The 13,030-nt window shown below is 38.9% G+C and overlaps 1 protein-coding gene across 1 annotated transcript; it reads left to right on the top strand.

Annotated features, from left to right (window-relative positions):
• The first annotated feature begins 7,182 nt into the window (after nt 1-7,182).
• Nucleotides 7,183-11,947, top strand: prl2 (prolactin 2). Its single transcript, XM_042404011.1, has 5 exons — nt 7,183-7,204; nt 7,520-7,707; nt 8,490-8,597; nt 8,988-9,167; nt 10,203-11,947. The coding sequence occupies exons 1-5, from the start codon at nt 7,183-7,185 to the stop codon at nt 10,395-10,397; spliced, it is 693 nt and encodes a 230-aa protein (XP_042259945.1). The 3' UTR covers nt 10,398-11,947.
• The last annotated feature ends 1,083 nt before the right edge of the window (nt 11,948-13,030 follow it).

Raw genomic sequence — 13,030 nt, forward strand, 5'->3', positions numbered from 1 at the left:
AAACATTTAAAGTTGATCTAACTCTGCCTCTTTCCGCTATCTCAGCTCAAAAAGCTATGGCCAGGTCCTTTCACCTGAAAAGCAAGTACAGGGGGTACAGCCCTTACAACAGCATCACTTCCCTTCCCTTTATATGCCAGCTCTGCCTACTTAATTGCGTGAGAGCTGAAACATAGCTCTCCCACTGGAGTGCCCTTCACTCAGCAGAATGAGGTCAGCCAAACAACCTCATACGAAACAATGAAAAATATTCTGCCACCATTTCCCCTGGTGCTGGCAGGAGCACAGCAACTAAAAAGACAGGGGGGCACTTTTTTGTCTCCAACATACTGATGACAAAGCTTCTCCATTCAGCTGCCACATAGATTGATAACAGTCTTTTGCTGACTTCAGAGTGGAAGACAGTTTTAGCAACACAACAGCAGATATATTATTCCTCTACATCAAACTCAGATATGTGCTCATGTAGGAGGCCAACTGCTTGTTCTTTAATTCTGTTGACTAATCTTTAAGGAAAATAAGAGACAGACTCCCTGGATTCCTAAGTTGGTAAGAGCAGACCCTCGGCCTGCAGAACTGACTTTTGTAACCTTAAGTGGGGGTTTGATCAGTGATGCTAAACAGACTCAGAAAGACCTCCTAAGAAACCATTTCGATAAGTTGAATTATGACACAAACTAAAAGCATGAACTGACCCTAAAGGCCACTTGGACTGGAGGAAGACAACTCCCACTTTAGATGGAGCACCGACTCTTATCACAAAAGCCATAAACTAACCCACATTCCTGAGGACTATGGGAAGCCTCCCTGCAAATCTGAGGCAAACCTGAAATTCATGTAAATTAAATGTCTAATCATTATACAACTTATATCATGTTATTTGTCATGTAAGTACAAGAAGAATGGTATAACTTTCATATACGTGTGACTATCTACTAAAGAGATACAGGACTTAAATTTGATTAACCTTTTATACTACAGGTAACAATACTGCCCGCTATTGACATAGGAACTGTCCAGTTTTGCTTGGAGAGTGCTGTCACCCCAAAACGCCAATAAACATCTCGTTTCCTGATGGCTCCAGGGATGTGAATCTTCCATTTCTACATTAAATTCAATAAGTTTTCTTCTGATGTGAGGAGGGGAGTGCTCAGTGGTATTCAGAGTGCAGTCAGAGTGGGTCAGAGGTCAGGGTGGGAATGATGACGTTGCCTAGGTATGGATGCCCACACATTGTATGTATTGCGTTTACACTTACCTAAGGTCCAAACACAATGCGAGCCAGACTATCTCCAGATGTGGTCAGACAGTTTTTGATATGGTGACTAGGCAGACAGCAGAGCAGCAGACAGATGGGATTACAGCCCAGGTATTGGTTTTTATCACCGCAGAGATTGCTGCTTTCATAATTACAGTAGATTATTTTCTGATCAAGTTTGTTGTTAAAAGTTTCTAAAAGTTTCTGATGCCATGAAATGTATGCGTTTGTTGTTTTATAGCTAAGGCTTAGTTTATAGCCTACCAATGCACAGGCAGCTGTGGCTCAGGCGGTAGAGCGGGTCGTCCGTCAATCGGAAGATCGGCATTTCGATTCCTGGCTCCTCCAGTCCGCATGTTGATGTGTCCTTGGGCAAGATACTTAACCCCAAATTGCTCCTGATCATCAGTGTGTGAATGTGTGTGGATGATTAGATTTCCTCTGATGGGCAGGTTGGGACCTTGCATGGTAGCCCCTGTACCCATTCAACGTATGAATGTGTGTGAATGTGATTCGTAGTGTAAAAGCGCTTTGAGTGGTTGGACGACTAGAAAGGTGCAGTCCATTTACCATTTAATAATCAGAGGAGGTGTGTAAACATTTCATTTGAATACCTGATATTCCCATAACATTAGCTATTACTATCCCCGTCAATCATCAAAAAGCAGCCTTGGATCGCAATAAAAGGAAGAGAGAAGGAATGAAGAATACAAATTTTGTTAATAATATTTATCTATCCTAAACTCAATATTTTCAAGGGACACTTTTTTATTTGCCACGGTGAGCATTTTAATTTGACTCGCCATGAGCCCTGTAAATTATGCCTATAATCATCTTTGGATACTATTTGGAGACCTAATGAATGACTGGGCACATTTGGAAAAATCAGTATTCTCTGAGGTGTGTTCTTTCATTTGGTAGGTACTGTGATGACGACACAATGGCTTCCTCAATCAGAATGTCTTAATCAATGCACACTCTGTGGCGAACAAGGCTCCTGTAATGACTTGTTAACAAGGGAAAATTTGGCTGTCTTATTCCTGACTGAAACCCAACAACTGAATATAGAATTTATCCATGTAAATAAATTGTGACCTACACCACTTGAACGGATGAGCTGTATCAGACAGCCAACAGCTATGGTGGACGGCTACTGGCTGGATGGGGTAGGCCATGCAGGATGGCTCCATTGCCTTGTGGATATCTTTGGGAGAAGGAAAGGCTACAGAAGTAAACCCAGACAGAAAGAGATAGAAGATAGAAAATCCAGAGTGGAGCCCCTAAAGCAGTTGGATGCGATCGCTGACTTCTTGCTGGCAGCTCCTGCAGCTGAGCTGATGCCAAATGTATCACCCTGCTTTCCTTTAGACTACATCAGTGAGGCTGAGAGGGATGACGACTGGGCATCCCAGAATCTCCTTATGCTTCCCCAGGCTTGTGCCCTGGAGAGGTCACTCTAGTGCCATTGTTCCACAGCATCAGAAACAACATGGGAGACCTATAGATTGTTCATATGTTTGGACTCCATGTCAAGAAGAAAACCTAAGTTCGACACTTTTTGATTTATTGAACAGGACAGTGTGCAGTATTAAGCATAAATGATGCACTGCACCAGAGTTAGCTTGAAGCTAATTTGCATCTGTAGTCCATTACAATCAAAACATACAACAGCACAACAACAAACAGTACAAAGCAAAAAAAAAAAACCCAAAAAACCAAACCCACACCATACTAAATACAGAGCTACACACAACAGCACATCACATACACCCACAATGTCAATTGAAAATTAATAATGTAAACTAGGCTCAGTGGTCACACCGCTGATTCGTCTTTAGTTGATTTTTTAATTTGGCCTTGAATGTATTGATCGAACTACAGTTCTTCATATAATCAGGTAGGGCATTCCACTGAGTGGTGGCTTTCACACAGAAAGCTGACTGCCCAAATGCAGTGTGACAAAATGGTATGGTACAATCTTGTATCTTTCTACCCTAATTACTTTTGTGCTAGGAGTGCTCAAAAACTCACAAAACTTTGCACATTCATCAGGAGTGGGTGGCTCAAGGGTGCCCTCTAGAAAATTTCAAATCAAAAGCTCCCACCTTTAAATTTGACGTAGATGAACCAAATCTGGTAGGCACATGTATCATGTCCAGACGTACAAAAAGCCTCTTGCAGCCATACCATTGTTGGCTATTTTGAATATACTGTGCAATTTTTGTGCAGTTTTTGCTGTTTGCAGGTGTTGTATTTCAATGAACTCCTAGAGTTTTAACTTGACTAACTCAACTAACAAATTTGGTCAGTGTCATATAAAGACCTTTGTGATGATTTCATGTTTTGCCATGAATCAGGATGTTGTTATAACTTAAATGTACATTGTCCAATCTGCCCAAGATTTCTCATACTTGATAAGGGTCCTGACCTGAACACATCTATTTGTTAATATTGAGTCATAGTCATAGCGCCACTTGATGACAACAGGAAGTCAGTGGCCATTTAGGGACAAAGTTGCTTTGATTTTCATGAAATTCAGTGGGATCATTTCTTTTATCATCCTACCCAGAAATATTTATTTTGGAATTTTTTTTTGCCAGACAGGAAGTCAGCCATTTTGGATTTTGTGCATAAATGTTCATTTTACGAACACGTTTGAGGCCTTTAGGATGCATAAAAACTCATAAAAATGTGCAAGTATGTTTGTACTAGTAAGTATTTTGATTTGATTTGATATCACAAATGGGCGTGACACGTTGGCTCTATAGCGCCCCCTAATTACTTTAAGCATTTTTGAGGTGCTAGGGGTGCTTGAAAACAAAAGTTTGCACATTCATCAGAACTGGTGTGACTTGACAAATGACATGGGTCTTGGGCTGAGAGGTGGCAACATAGCTATATAGTGCCCCCTACAAAATTTCAAAGTCAAAGCCCCCATTTTTAAATATGACGCAGATTAACAAAATTTGGTGGGGACATATGTCATGTCTGTCACTTTTAAAAGAAAAACCTCTTGGAGACATACCCTTAGTTCAAAAGGAAGTTAGCCATCTTGAATTTACTTTGCAATTTTTAAAGTTTTTGCCATTTGCAGGCGTTGTATTTTTAAAAAACTCCTCCCAGAGATTTGACCTGACCAACTTCAAATTTGGTCAGTGTTGACTTCATGGAATGCCGTCAGCATGGTGTATTGGTAAATTTGCATGTTTTGCCATAACAAAGGAAGTTGTTGTAACTCCACGGGACTTTGTCCATTCTGCTCTTAAATTTCACATGCTTGATTGGAGTCCAGGCCAGAACACAGTTACATGTCAATACTGAGTCATAATCATAATGCCACCTACTGGTAACAGGAAGTCAGCTTTATGTGACAAACATCATCCAATTTACATGAAATTTACATGGTTTGATCTACACGATATACAGCAATGTGACGTATAATTAGTGGGTGTTCTCTAGCGCCACATTGTGGACACAAGAAGTGGTATTTAACTTGTTCATGCAACGTCCATTAAGAGCTCAGGCCTGAAGACATTTACATTCCCACAATAAAGGCCCTTCGACTGCAATGTACCCCGACATGCAAGGCGGTGCGAGGGCCTGATCATCGCTGCTTGCAGCTTTAATTTGTATTAATTTTCTTTTGTTGTCCTGCTCTCTTTCATTCTCTGAAGGATGTAGTTTTTGTAAATGTGTTTGACTCCTTGGGATACCTAAGGGATTTTAAATATCTAATGAGTATAAAAAAACAAAAAATTACCAGCGCTTTACACCATTGTGAGTATACATTTGATGTCTAGGAAATAAACCAGCTGCTAATGAACAAAACTATATACATTTCTGTATGGTAGCTTCAGTTGCCAGTCAGTCCTCACAGGAGTTCTTGTGCTGTAAAAATGAAGTGAAAGGCCAAAGTCTGTGAAGGTGCTGGCTTAAGGGCATGTACGTCTGTAAGAATCACCCTGTTCCTCTGCAGGTCAGTCTGAATACGCCAACATGAGACCATCTGCCCAACAACACTATTCCTTGTGTATATGTGAGTGTTTGTAAACGTGCAGTAAAATCACATGGAGCATCAGCTTCCAGTCATCACTGTAACTTTCATTGAGTGAAACATGACTGTACAACTATGGCAATGTACTGCTGCCACAGCACCATATATATATATATATATATAAATATATATATACACACACACACACACACACACACACATATATACATACATACATATACATATATATGGGCTGGAGGCTCTGAGACACATCTCAAACCCTCATCGATAAATGCCACCAACAGTAATTGGGAAAATCATTTGTTTTGGTAATGCATTAAATTACAGCCTGCCAATTATGGTATAATTATAGAGTACATATGGTATCAATAAATTACTTATTACATAGCTATACCAAGTCAAATAAGAGCAAGGAGTTGAGGAGCAAAGAGGCTGCCTGAAGGAGGTTTCAGTGAGGATACAAGATTCCTTATCCCTCACAGAGGATAGACGAGAGGATAAGATGCAAGTTAGGGTAATGATAAGAAATTTAAGACTAATGAGGAGCTCCCCTATGTCTCCCCCTCTCATAAAATTCAGCATGCATTGCATTAAAGTTAAAATTCTCCATAAATCACTTCTTTTTACACATATTTCAATCTTGCCCCCAACTTGGTACGTACCATATTTAGAGGCCCCCCCCCCCCCCCAAAAAAATGTATGCATTCGGTTTTGCATATCACTTACCATTAATCTGTTATTGGTTATGGACATTTTGAAGGTATGGCCTAATGTACGTAATAAGCCGTAACTCTTGAATGCATCATGCAATTGTAACCAAATCTAGGAAGACTGAACATACAGGGGTATTGAACAGTTTGTACAATTTAATGTAATTCCATCAATAGGGGGCACAACTGTAAAAATATAAAATGATTTCTACAATTCCGCTGTCAGAAATAAAATCAAATTTGGTACACAGGTTCCCCCAGAGCAAGTGTACAAGATGGAGCAATTGGTGTCATGCTTCAATATGTTTATTGAAGCATGCATGCAAGCATACAATCTATAATGCATGCATAATAGTCTCCTCAGCCAGCTGGAAAAAAATATGTGCATATATCGGTATCGGCATCAGCAATCGGCCACAACGAGTTGGAAATATCGGCATATCGGATATCGGTAAAAAATCCAACATCATGCATCCCTACCTCAAAGGGATTGTTTTTCTTTGCAGATTTAATAGCTGGAGTATTTTTGCACTTGCGTCTGTGGATAATAAGACATGGAATACTCAATTTCTCCTAGTAATAATGAATTCAACCTCTATCCCATGTTGTGCCAAGCTGCACCCAGTTTGTGGCAATGCCTATGGCCACAAAAATTGCACAAATTTGCTGGCCACACCCATGTCATACCTTAACACATAAAGTTATTTTGCTAAAATTTGTTATTACAATTATTAAATACTGAAAACATTCTATATAATAAATATAGTAGTTTTAAATATAATACTTTTATCAACTGCTTTGAACATCTTGCCAAAGGACTGCAGCTGAAATTTTGCTAGCTAGCAAACAACTTTTTTTTTCTCGACTTATGAACTTTGGAACATTGTCTCTCTCAATGCATAAATGCATAAAACACTGTCTCTCTCAATGCATAAATCTCCATTTTCTGATAACCCCACAAGTTAATGTCAAATGATGTAGGTCTTACTTCTGACTCACAGGAAAGTAGCTAATAGTCATAGTAAATGTTTTACCCTTCTCTGCTCCCTCTCTCCCTCCCTGTCTCTCTCTCTCTCTTTGATATTTAAGTGTAAGAGGGAAGTGGTCAGTGAGCGACTCTCACATTAAGCTGCGGTCTTTGAATACAAAAGCTCCTGCACCCTCTCCTCTGAGACAGGAGCTCTTCCACACCCTGCAGGATGCCTGAGAACATCAGATCAGGTAGCTATTTCAGAACAGAACTTTGCATGAAGGGCCTGAGAGGAAGCAATGTCTGTCTTCTTTCTTTATTTTATCTCTTTATTCCATTCAGTTATTATTCTTTTAAATTAAAAAAAAAACAAAACAAAAAACACATACATACACTTACTTTTTTGAGGACATGACCTTACCGTAGTTTTACCAGTTTCTTTAGAACACAATGTAATTCAGGTTGAGACTTGTTCTGTGTTTTGGATATATATATATTTTTTTGTCTGTGCAGCAATGTTTTGTTTTAGTTTCTCTGTTCTTCCTGTCATCTTTGGTCTCTCCTAGTGTCTGTTGTGTGGGTGGTGTTGGTCTGTCTGTTGTTCTGCAGCAGACTGACCAGCGTGGGTGCAGCACCGATCTGTACCAATGCCCAAGCTGGGTGCCATGTCCTCTCCCTGGCCAACCTGTTTGACCGGGTCATCCAACACTCAGCCAGGATGCACGGCATTTCAAATGACCTTCACTCCGAGTTTGTAAGTCTCTTTACGCAATTTGTCTGAGGATGCTTTTCTAAACAAAGTTTCAAGAAAATAAGTTTGATTTCGTAATTGGTATATTTACTTTTGGTCAAACATATTGCTAAATGTGTTACGTGGACTATGAAGGAATTGTAGCTTAAACTAGAAAGATTTTGAGATATTTAAAATCACCCAACATGTTATGTGTGCAGGAAACATACTTTCTGTCGTAAATATATTTTGTCATACACAGTTTATATATGTATATATATATATACACATACATATACAGATGTATATGTGTATGCATGTATGTACACGCACACGCATACACACACACACACACACACATATATATATATATATATATATATATATATATATATATATATATATATATATATATATATATATATATTTATACTTCTCTAGATGTGTTCCATTTTTTCTTTTATTTTTTTTGCCAAAAATTGGATTGGTTGATTGGATTGATTAGAAAAATCTTAATTAGTTATAGCTGGGTAACAAATTGTCACTGAATAATGAGTAGCTTGGGCATTTGTTGGTGCTCATTCACTGAATTTGCAGAAAATGCAGCTTCTGGTTGAGCAGTTTGTATAAAAATGTTCCTTTTCTAATGAATTTAATGTAGAACAGACATATCATGCTTAGCCATTTGAGATTACTTGAAACAGCAGGCAATTCTAGTTCATTCATCACCTCTGTACTCTATCCTCCGTTGACATTTAGATGACACCTGACCTCTGACATTCTTGCATTCATGTTTGTCATATCAGGAGCAGTACTTCCTGCCCAGTAAGAATCAAATTGGCCGGGTCAGTCGCAACTGTCACACCTCCACCATCCTTACTCCAAATGGCAAGGAGAATGCTCAGAGAATGGCGGTGAATTAACCTTTATAAAAGCTATTTCCTGTCATTGGTGCACTGTCCACATCATGTTTACAATAAAAATACAGTGTTTTCTCATTCTTTTAAATTTCCCTTAACTTGTTTTTACGATGGTTCAACTAGTTCATATCGGTACATACTGTGTACTGACAAGTGTTTCAAATTCATAGTTATATTTTTAAATCTCCAAATGTTTATGTGCATTATTTACATTACTTCATGAGTATATATCTTTTGTGTGCCTTTTTATTTTTACATTCCAAATTTCCAAAACTATCAATGGTACAAAGTTCATCACACATTTTATGGATAGGTTTCGTATTGCTTAAGTTTGAACTGACTTTTAAATGTATTGTGGGTCGAACTGTCCTATACTCACTGTAGAGAGAGGAGCTGACTGAGGTGATTCTGAAGCTCCTGGTGGCTTGGAGGGATCCTCTTTGGCATTTCCACCAGAGCATGACTCACCACCATGACTTCAACAACTTCAGCTCCAATAAAGCTCTCGAGATGAGTGACATGGTGCATGAGCTACGCAAAGGCGTAGAGAAAGTGGCTGAGAAGGTATTTTATGTCTTATATGCCAAATGCCGAAATGAAATTCGGTGGGAAGTATTTTACTTGAGCCCTGTAGCTCCACAAGACTATTAAGACCCATAGATGCAACATAATTCTGTGACACTGCGTCCTATCTCAAACATAATGGTAATCAAAATTGGGCAACATGGGAGATAGATGCTCAGAGCTGCTGTGTAATTTAGCTTCCAGGGATGCAGTTTCTTGTCAGGTTGCATATTCATAGTAAATGAGAATGAAATACAGAGGACCAAGTTCTTATGTCACAGTACAAATCCTGCATCATTCTCCCTCAGATGACCTATTGCTCAGATGCAGTGCCAACATTCAGCCTCAGTCCAGAAAGAAAGGAAGAAACCACACTTGGCACACTGCCTGTAATTGATTTCTTTCTTTCATTTTTTTTTTAGTGCAGAGCAACAGACAACACACAGAAATACAAACATGAGACAATAAGTAACAACAACACAGAACATAACATAAAACTACCTTAGCTGAAGTTGAGAAGAGAATCATGCACTAATTACAGTAAATGTTCATAACCATTTTTAACATGTCTCACCATAGATGGTATGAAATATGATGTAAACTTGATGAGTAACGTACAGTCAACTGTCACTGAGAGTATGAATGGCCTTTTGCTGCAATCTCTCTTTTTTGTAGCAAGAGGATACTTATTATATTTTTACAAATAGTTAGAGTTATATTTTATTTTTAATTTGTGTTTAAGAAAAGGGTGGGGGTAAGAATAGGGTCATGAAGTGTGCATCAGTTAGTTAGGTTATAGTGTATATGTTGTGTGAATTCTGGTTTGGAATTGCACACTAACATGGATGAAATAATACAAAAGCAAAAATAATTTCTCAAAACATTTGAGATGAGATTGCAGGTTGTGTTTGTACGTACCCATTAATCTTCAGGATTTGCATGTACTCAAATACACTGTTATGGCTTCTTTACTGTAAATGGGTATATTGTTATCGTGCAAAGCTGATATGTGTATGTCTGCCCTCTCTGCCCCAGATGCAGATGTTGGGGATAATAAGTAACTCTGTCAGCAGCCTGGCTTCTCCTGAGGCTTTATTGCCATCTGACAGTGCTGAGTGGCGCCAGATGAAAGACTATGACCTCCTCTACTGCTTTCGCCGAGACTCAAACAAGGTCCAGAACTATCTGAAGATTCTTAAGTGTCGCATTGTTCCAGAGCATGGATGCTAAAGGGAGCCTGTCTTCGAGAAATATCAACACGTTGGAATGGAAATGGTTCAGATAGAAACTACATGGATAAAGCTGTAGTTTTTGTTGTTTTCTCTATCTGCAGGGTATGGGATTTTAACTGACACACACACACATGTTCACTCCTACCATGAATGAAGTGCTACTGAAACCCAAAGACTCAGTCCACTTTCATGCCTGATATTATATAGTGTGGACAATGTATTGCCTTGAAAAACAAACATGAGTTGAGTTTGAACAGGATGGAATGAGTGTACTACATGTTATAATAGACTCCTGTTTAATGTATATCATGTTTAAATATAGTAATACCATTAAAACATAAAACATTTCAAGAAACATGGATGCAATGTTTTTTGTCATTTCTACAGATAAGATATATGATATTGTGGGAAGAGTAAACTCCATGTAAACAGTGCTGCTGCAATACATGGCACTTTTCAACTGGTCATAATCAGAGCATCATGACTGATGAAACAATCACACATGATGCTCTGTTGATGCCCTGAGGCCCAGCTATTACAGGGTAGTATAACATTTTTTCAAGTCTGTCCTAATGCAGTACTCACTTGTTCATGTGTACATTGAGGGAGTTACACTGAGAGGTGTAGTTGTAGTTCAATGTAGTTGTATTACAAAGGATCACGTCACGGCCAGTATGGACAGCAGGAACAATCAAAACCACCAATTACTCTTTCAGTATACATATGGAGTAGGGTTGGGCCAGCCATGGCTGACAGTCGTCAACATCTACCATTGTAACATTGTGATTTACAAATGTATATGTGAAGATTTTTTATTTTTTTTATTGATCACTCTCCTTTTGCACCTGCCAAGAGTTATTTTGAATTCTAGACTTACAGACGAGATCCTTGAAGTGTGCTTTAGAAAAAAATCAAGTGCTTCATGAGCAGAAATCTATTTAAATGGTACATTTTACTTCAAATACTTGTGGTGTGTGTGTCCGTATGTGCATATTGCCACTACCTAAGCTGCAGCTACATGAACACCTCAGTTGAAAATTAGCTAACCCTTTAGTGTCAAAATTCTTACTAATCAGTTTTTACAACAATCAGTCATACTCCTCCAGGTCCAATTAATAAGATGACAAATCAATGTCTATTCATTGCCAAGTGGCAACCTCTGGGGCTAAAAAATGGAGCCAATAAGTCCAGAAAGTTCCTTGAATGGCCACTTGAGGCAGGCTCCAAAAGCCAGTCAATCCCCATAGACCCTCATGTTAAAATGCCCAACTTTACAGCAGAAATAAACATGTTTACAGCCTTGTACATAAAACACTTTTGGTCTCTAGCTAATTTCCCCTTTCATGACAACAGTACGGGGGGGGCTGAAATTTTATACAACTCACCCGTTTAAATTTGTAAAGCTGTAAAGTTATGCATAATTAAGAACATGGCCACTTTGAGTGACAGGTTGCTTGCCACTAGGTTTCAGCAAACAGGCTTCATTCGGCCTGCCTCAGCTCCACCTCTGCCCATTTTGGATTAGCAGGGAGTTTAGGCACTGCCAAGATGGTGACGGCTGGAGCTGGAGCCCTTCACTTTGAGCTTCAAAACCGCTCTTCAGAAACCAATGGGCATCGTCACGGTGGCTACATCCATATTTTTTACAGTCTATGTTCATTGCAAGGGTAACGTGAAAGCTTACCATGTGTTTCTACTAAACAGCAATTTTACTGAACTTTGGTGCAAATACTAAAAACCCAGATAGTTTAATGATCAACGTGATTCAGAGCAGCATTAAAAGTTTTTGGTTAAAAGGATTATAAATTGGTATCTAAAGTGGCAATCTTGAAGATCTCCATTTCATTTTCTTTGGTGGCACCATATAGTGATAAGCGGTAATTGCAGTGTGTTGTTTTGCATGGATAACATTAATAAAATTACTCTTATTGGCTTTTTACTTGCAAAGCTTTTATTGCACTTAGAGTGACATAAGGAGTGTGGTTGACAGCAACTCCAGTACTTCATCTGGTTCACTGTCCTCTGCTCCACTGTGTGTGCTGCACACACACACACACAAGAAGCCCTTGCTGAATCACAAGAGTGGAGAAGAGAGGATACAGCCCGACCATAAATGACAGCAAAATGCAAGAGATTTTTTAATTTTTTTAAAATGGTATTTACCTAACTTATATGTGATTGTTTCATTTCAGCTCAGTGTGAGTCTACAGCATTTTGCTGCCATAATCTTGCTTTTAATTTGACAAGCCTACATTAGTCATTTCTAGTTGACATTGTGAGTGTATGTGATGTGCTATTGTGTGTAGCTTTGTATTTTGTATTATGTGTCCTGTGTGTTTTTGCTTTGTACTGTTTGTTATTGTGCTGTTATGTTTTAATTGCGTCCTGCCTAAGGGACTGCAGATGAAAATTAGCTATAAGCTAACTCTGGTACAGTAACATTTATGTTGTACATGGTCCCAATAAATATGGCCGCACTACTTTGTCTCATCTCCTCTACTCTGAGGAGCACCGAGGGGCAGGACTCAGCCCTCTGTGTGTGTACAGAACACACAGTGCAGCACAGGAGAGACAGTTACTGTACGTGCAATAAGAGCTTTGCGAGTAAAAAGCCAATAGGAGTAAGCTTTT

Source organism: Thunnus maccoyii, chromosome 23 (assembly GCF_910596095.1).
Source record: "Thunnus maccoyii chromosome 23, fThuMac1.1, whole genome shotgun sequence".
NCBI lineage: Eukaryota > Metazoa > Chordata > Actinopteri > Scombriformes > Scombridae > Thunnus > Thunnus maccoyii.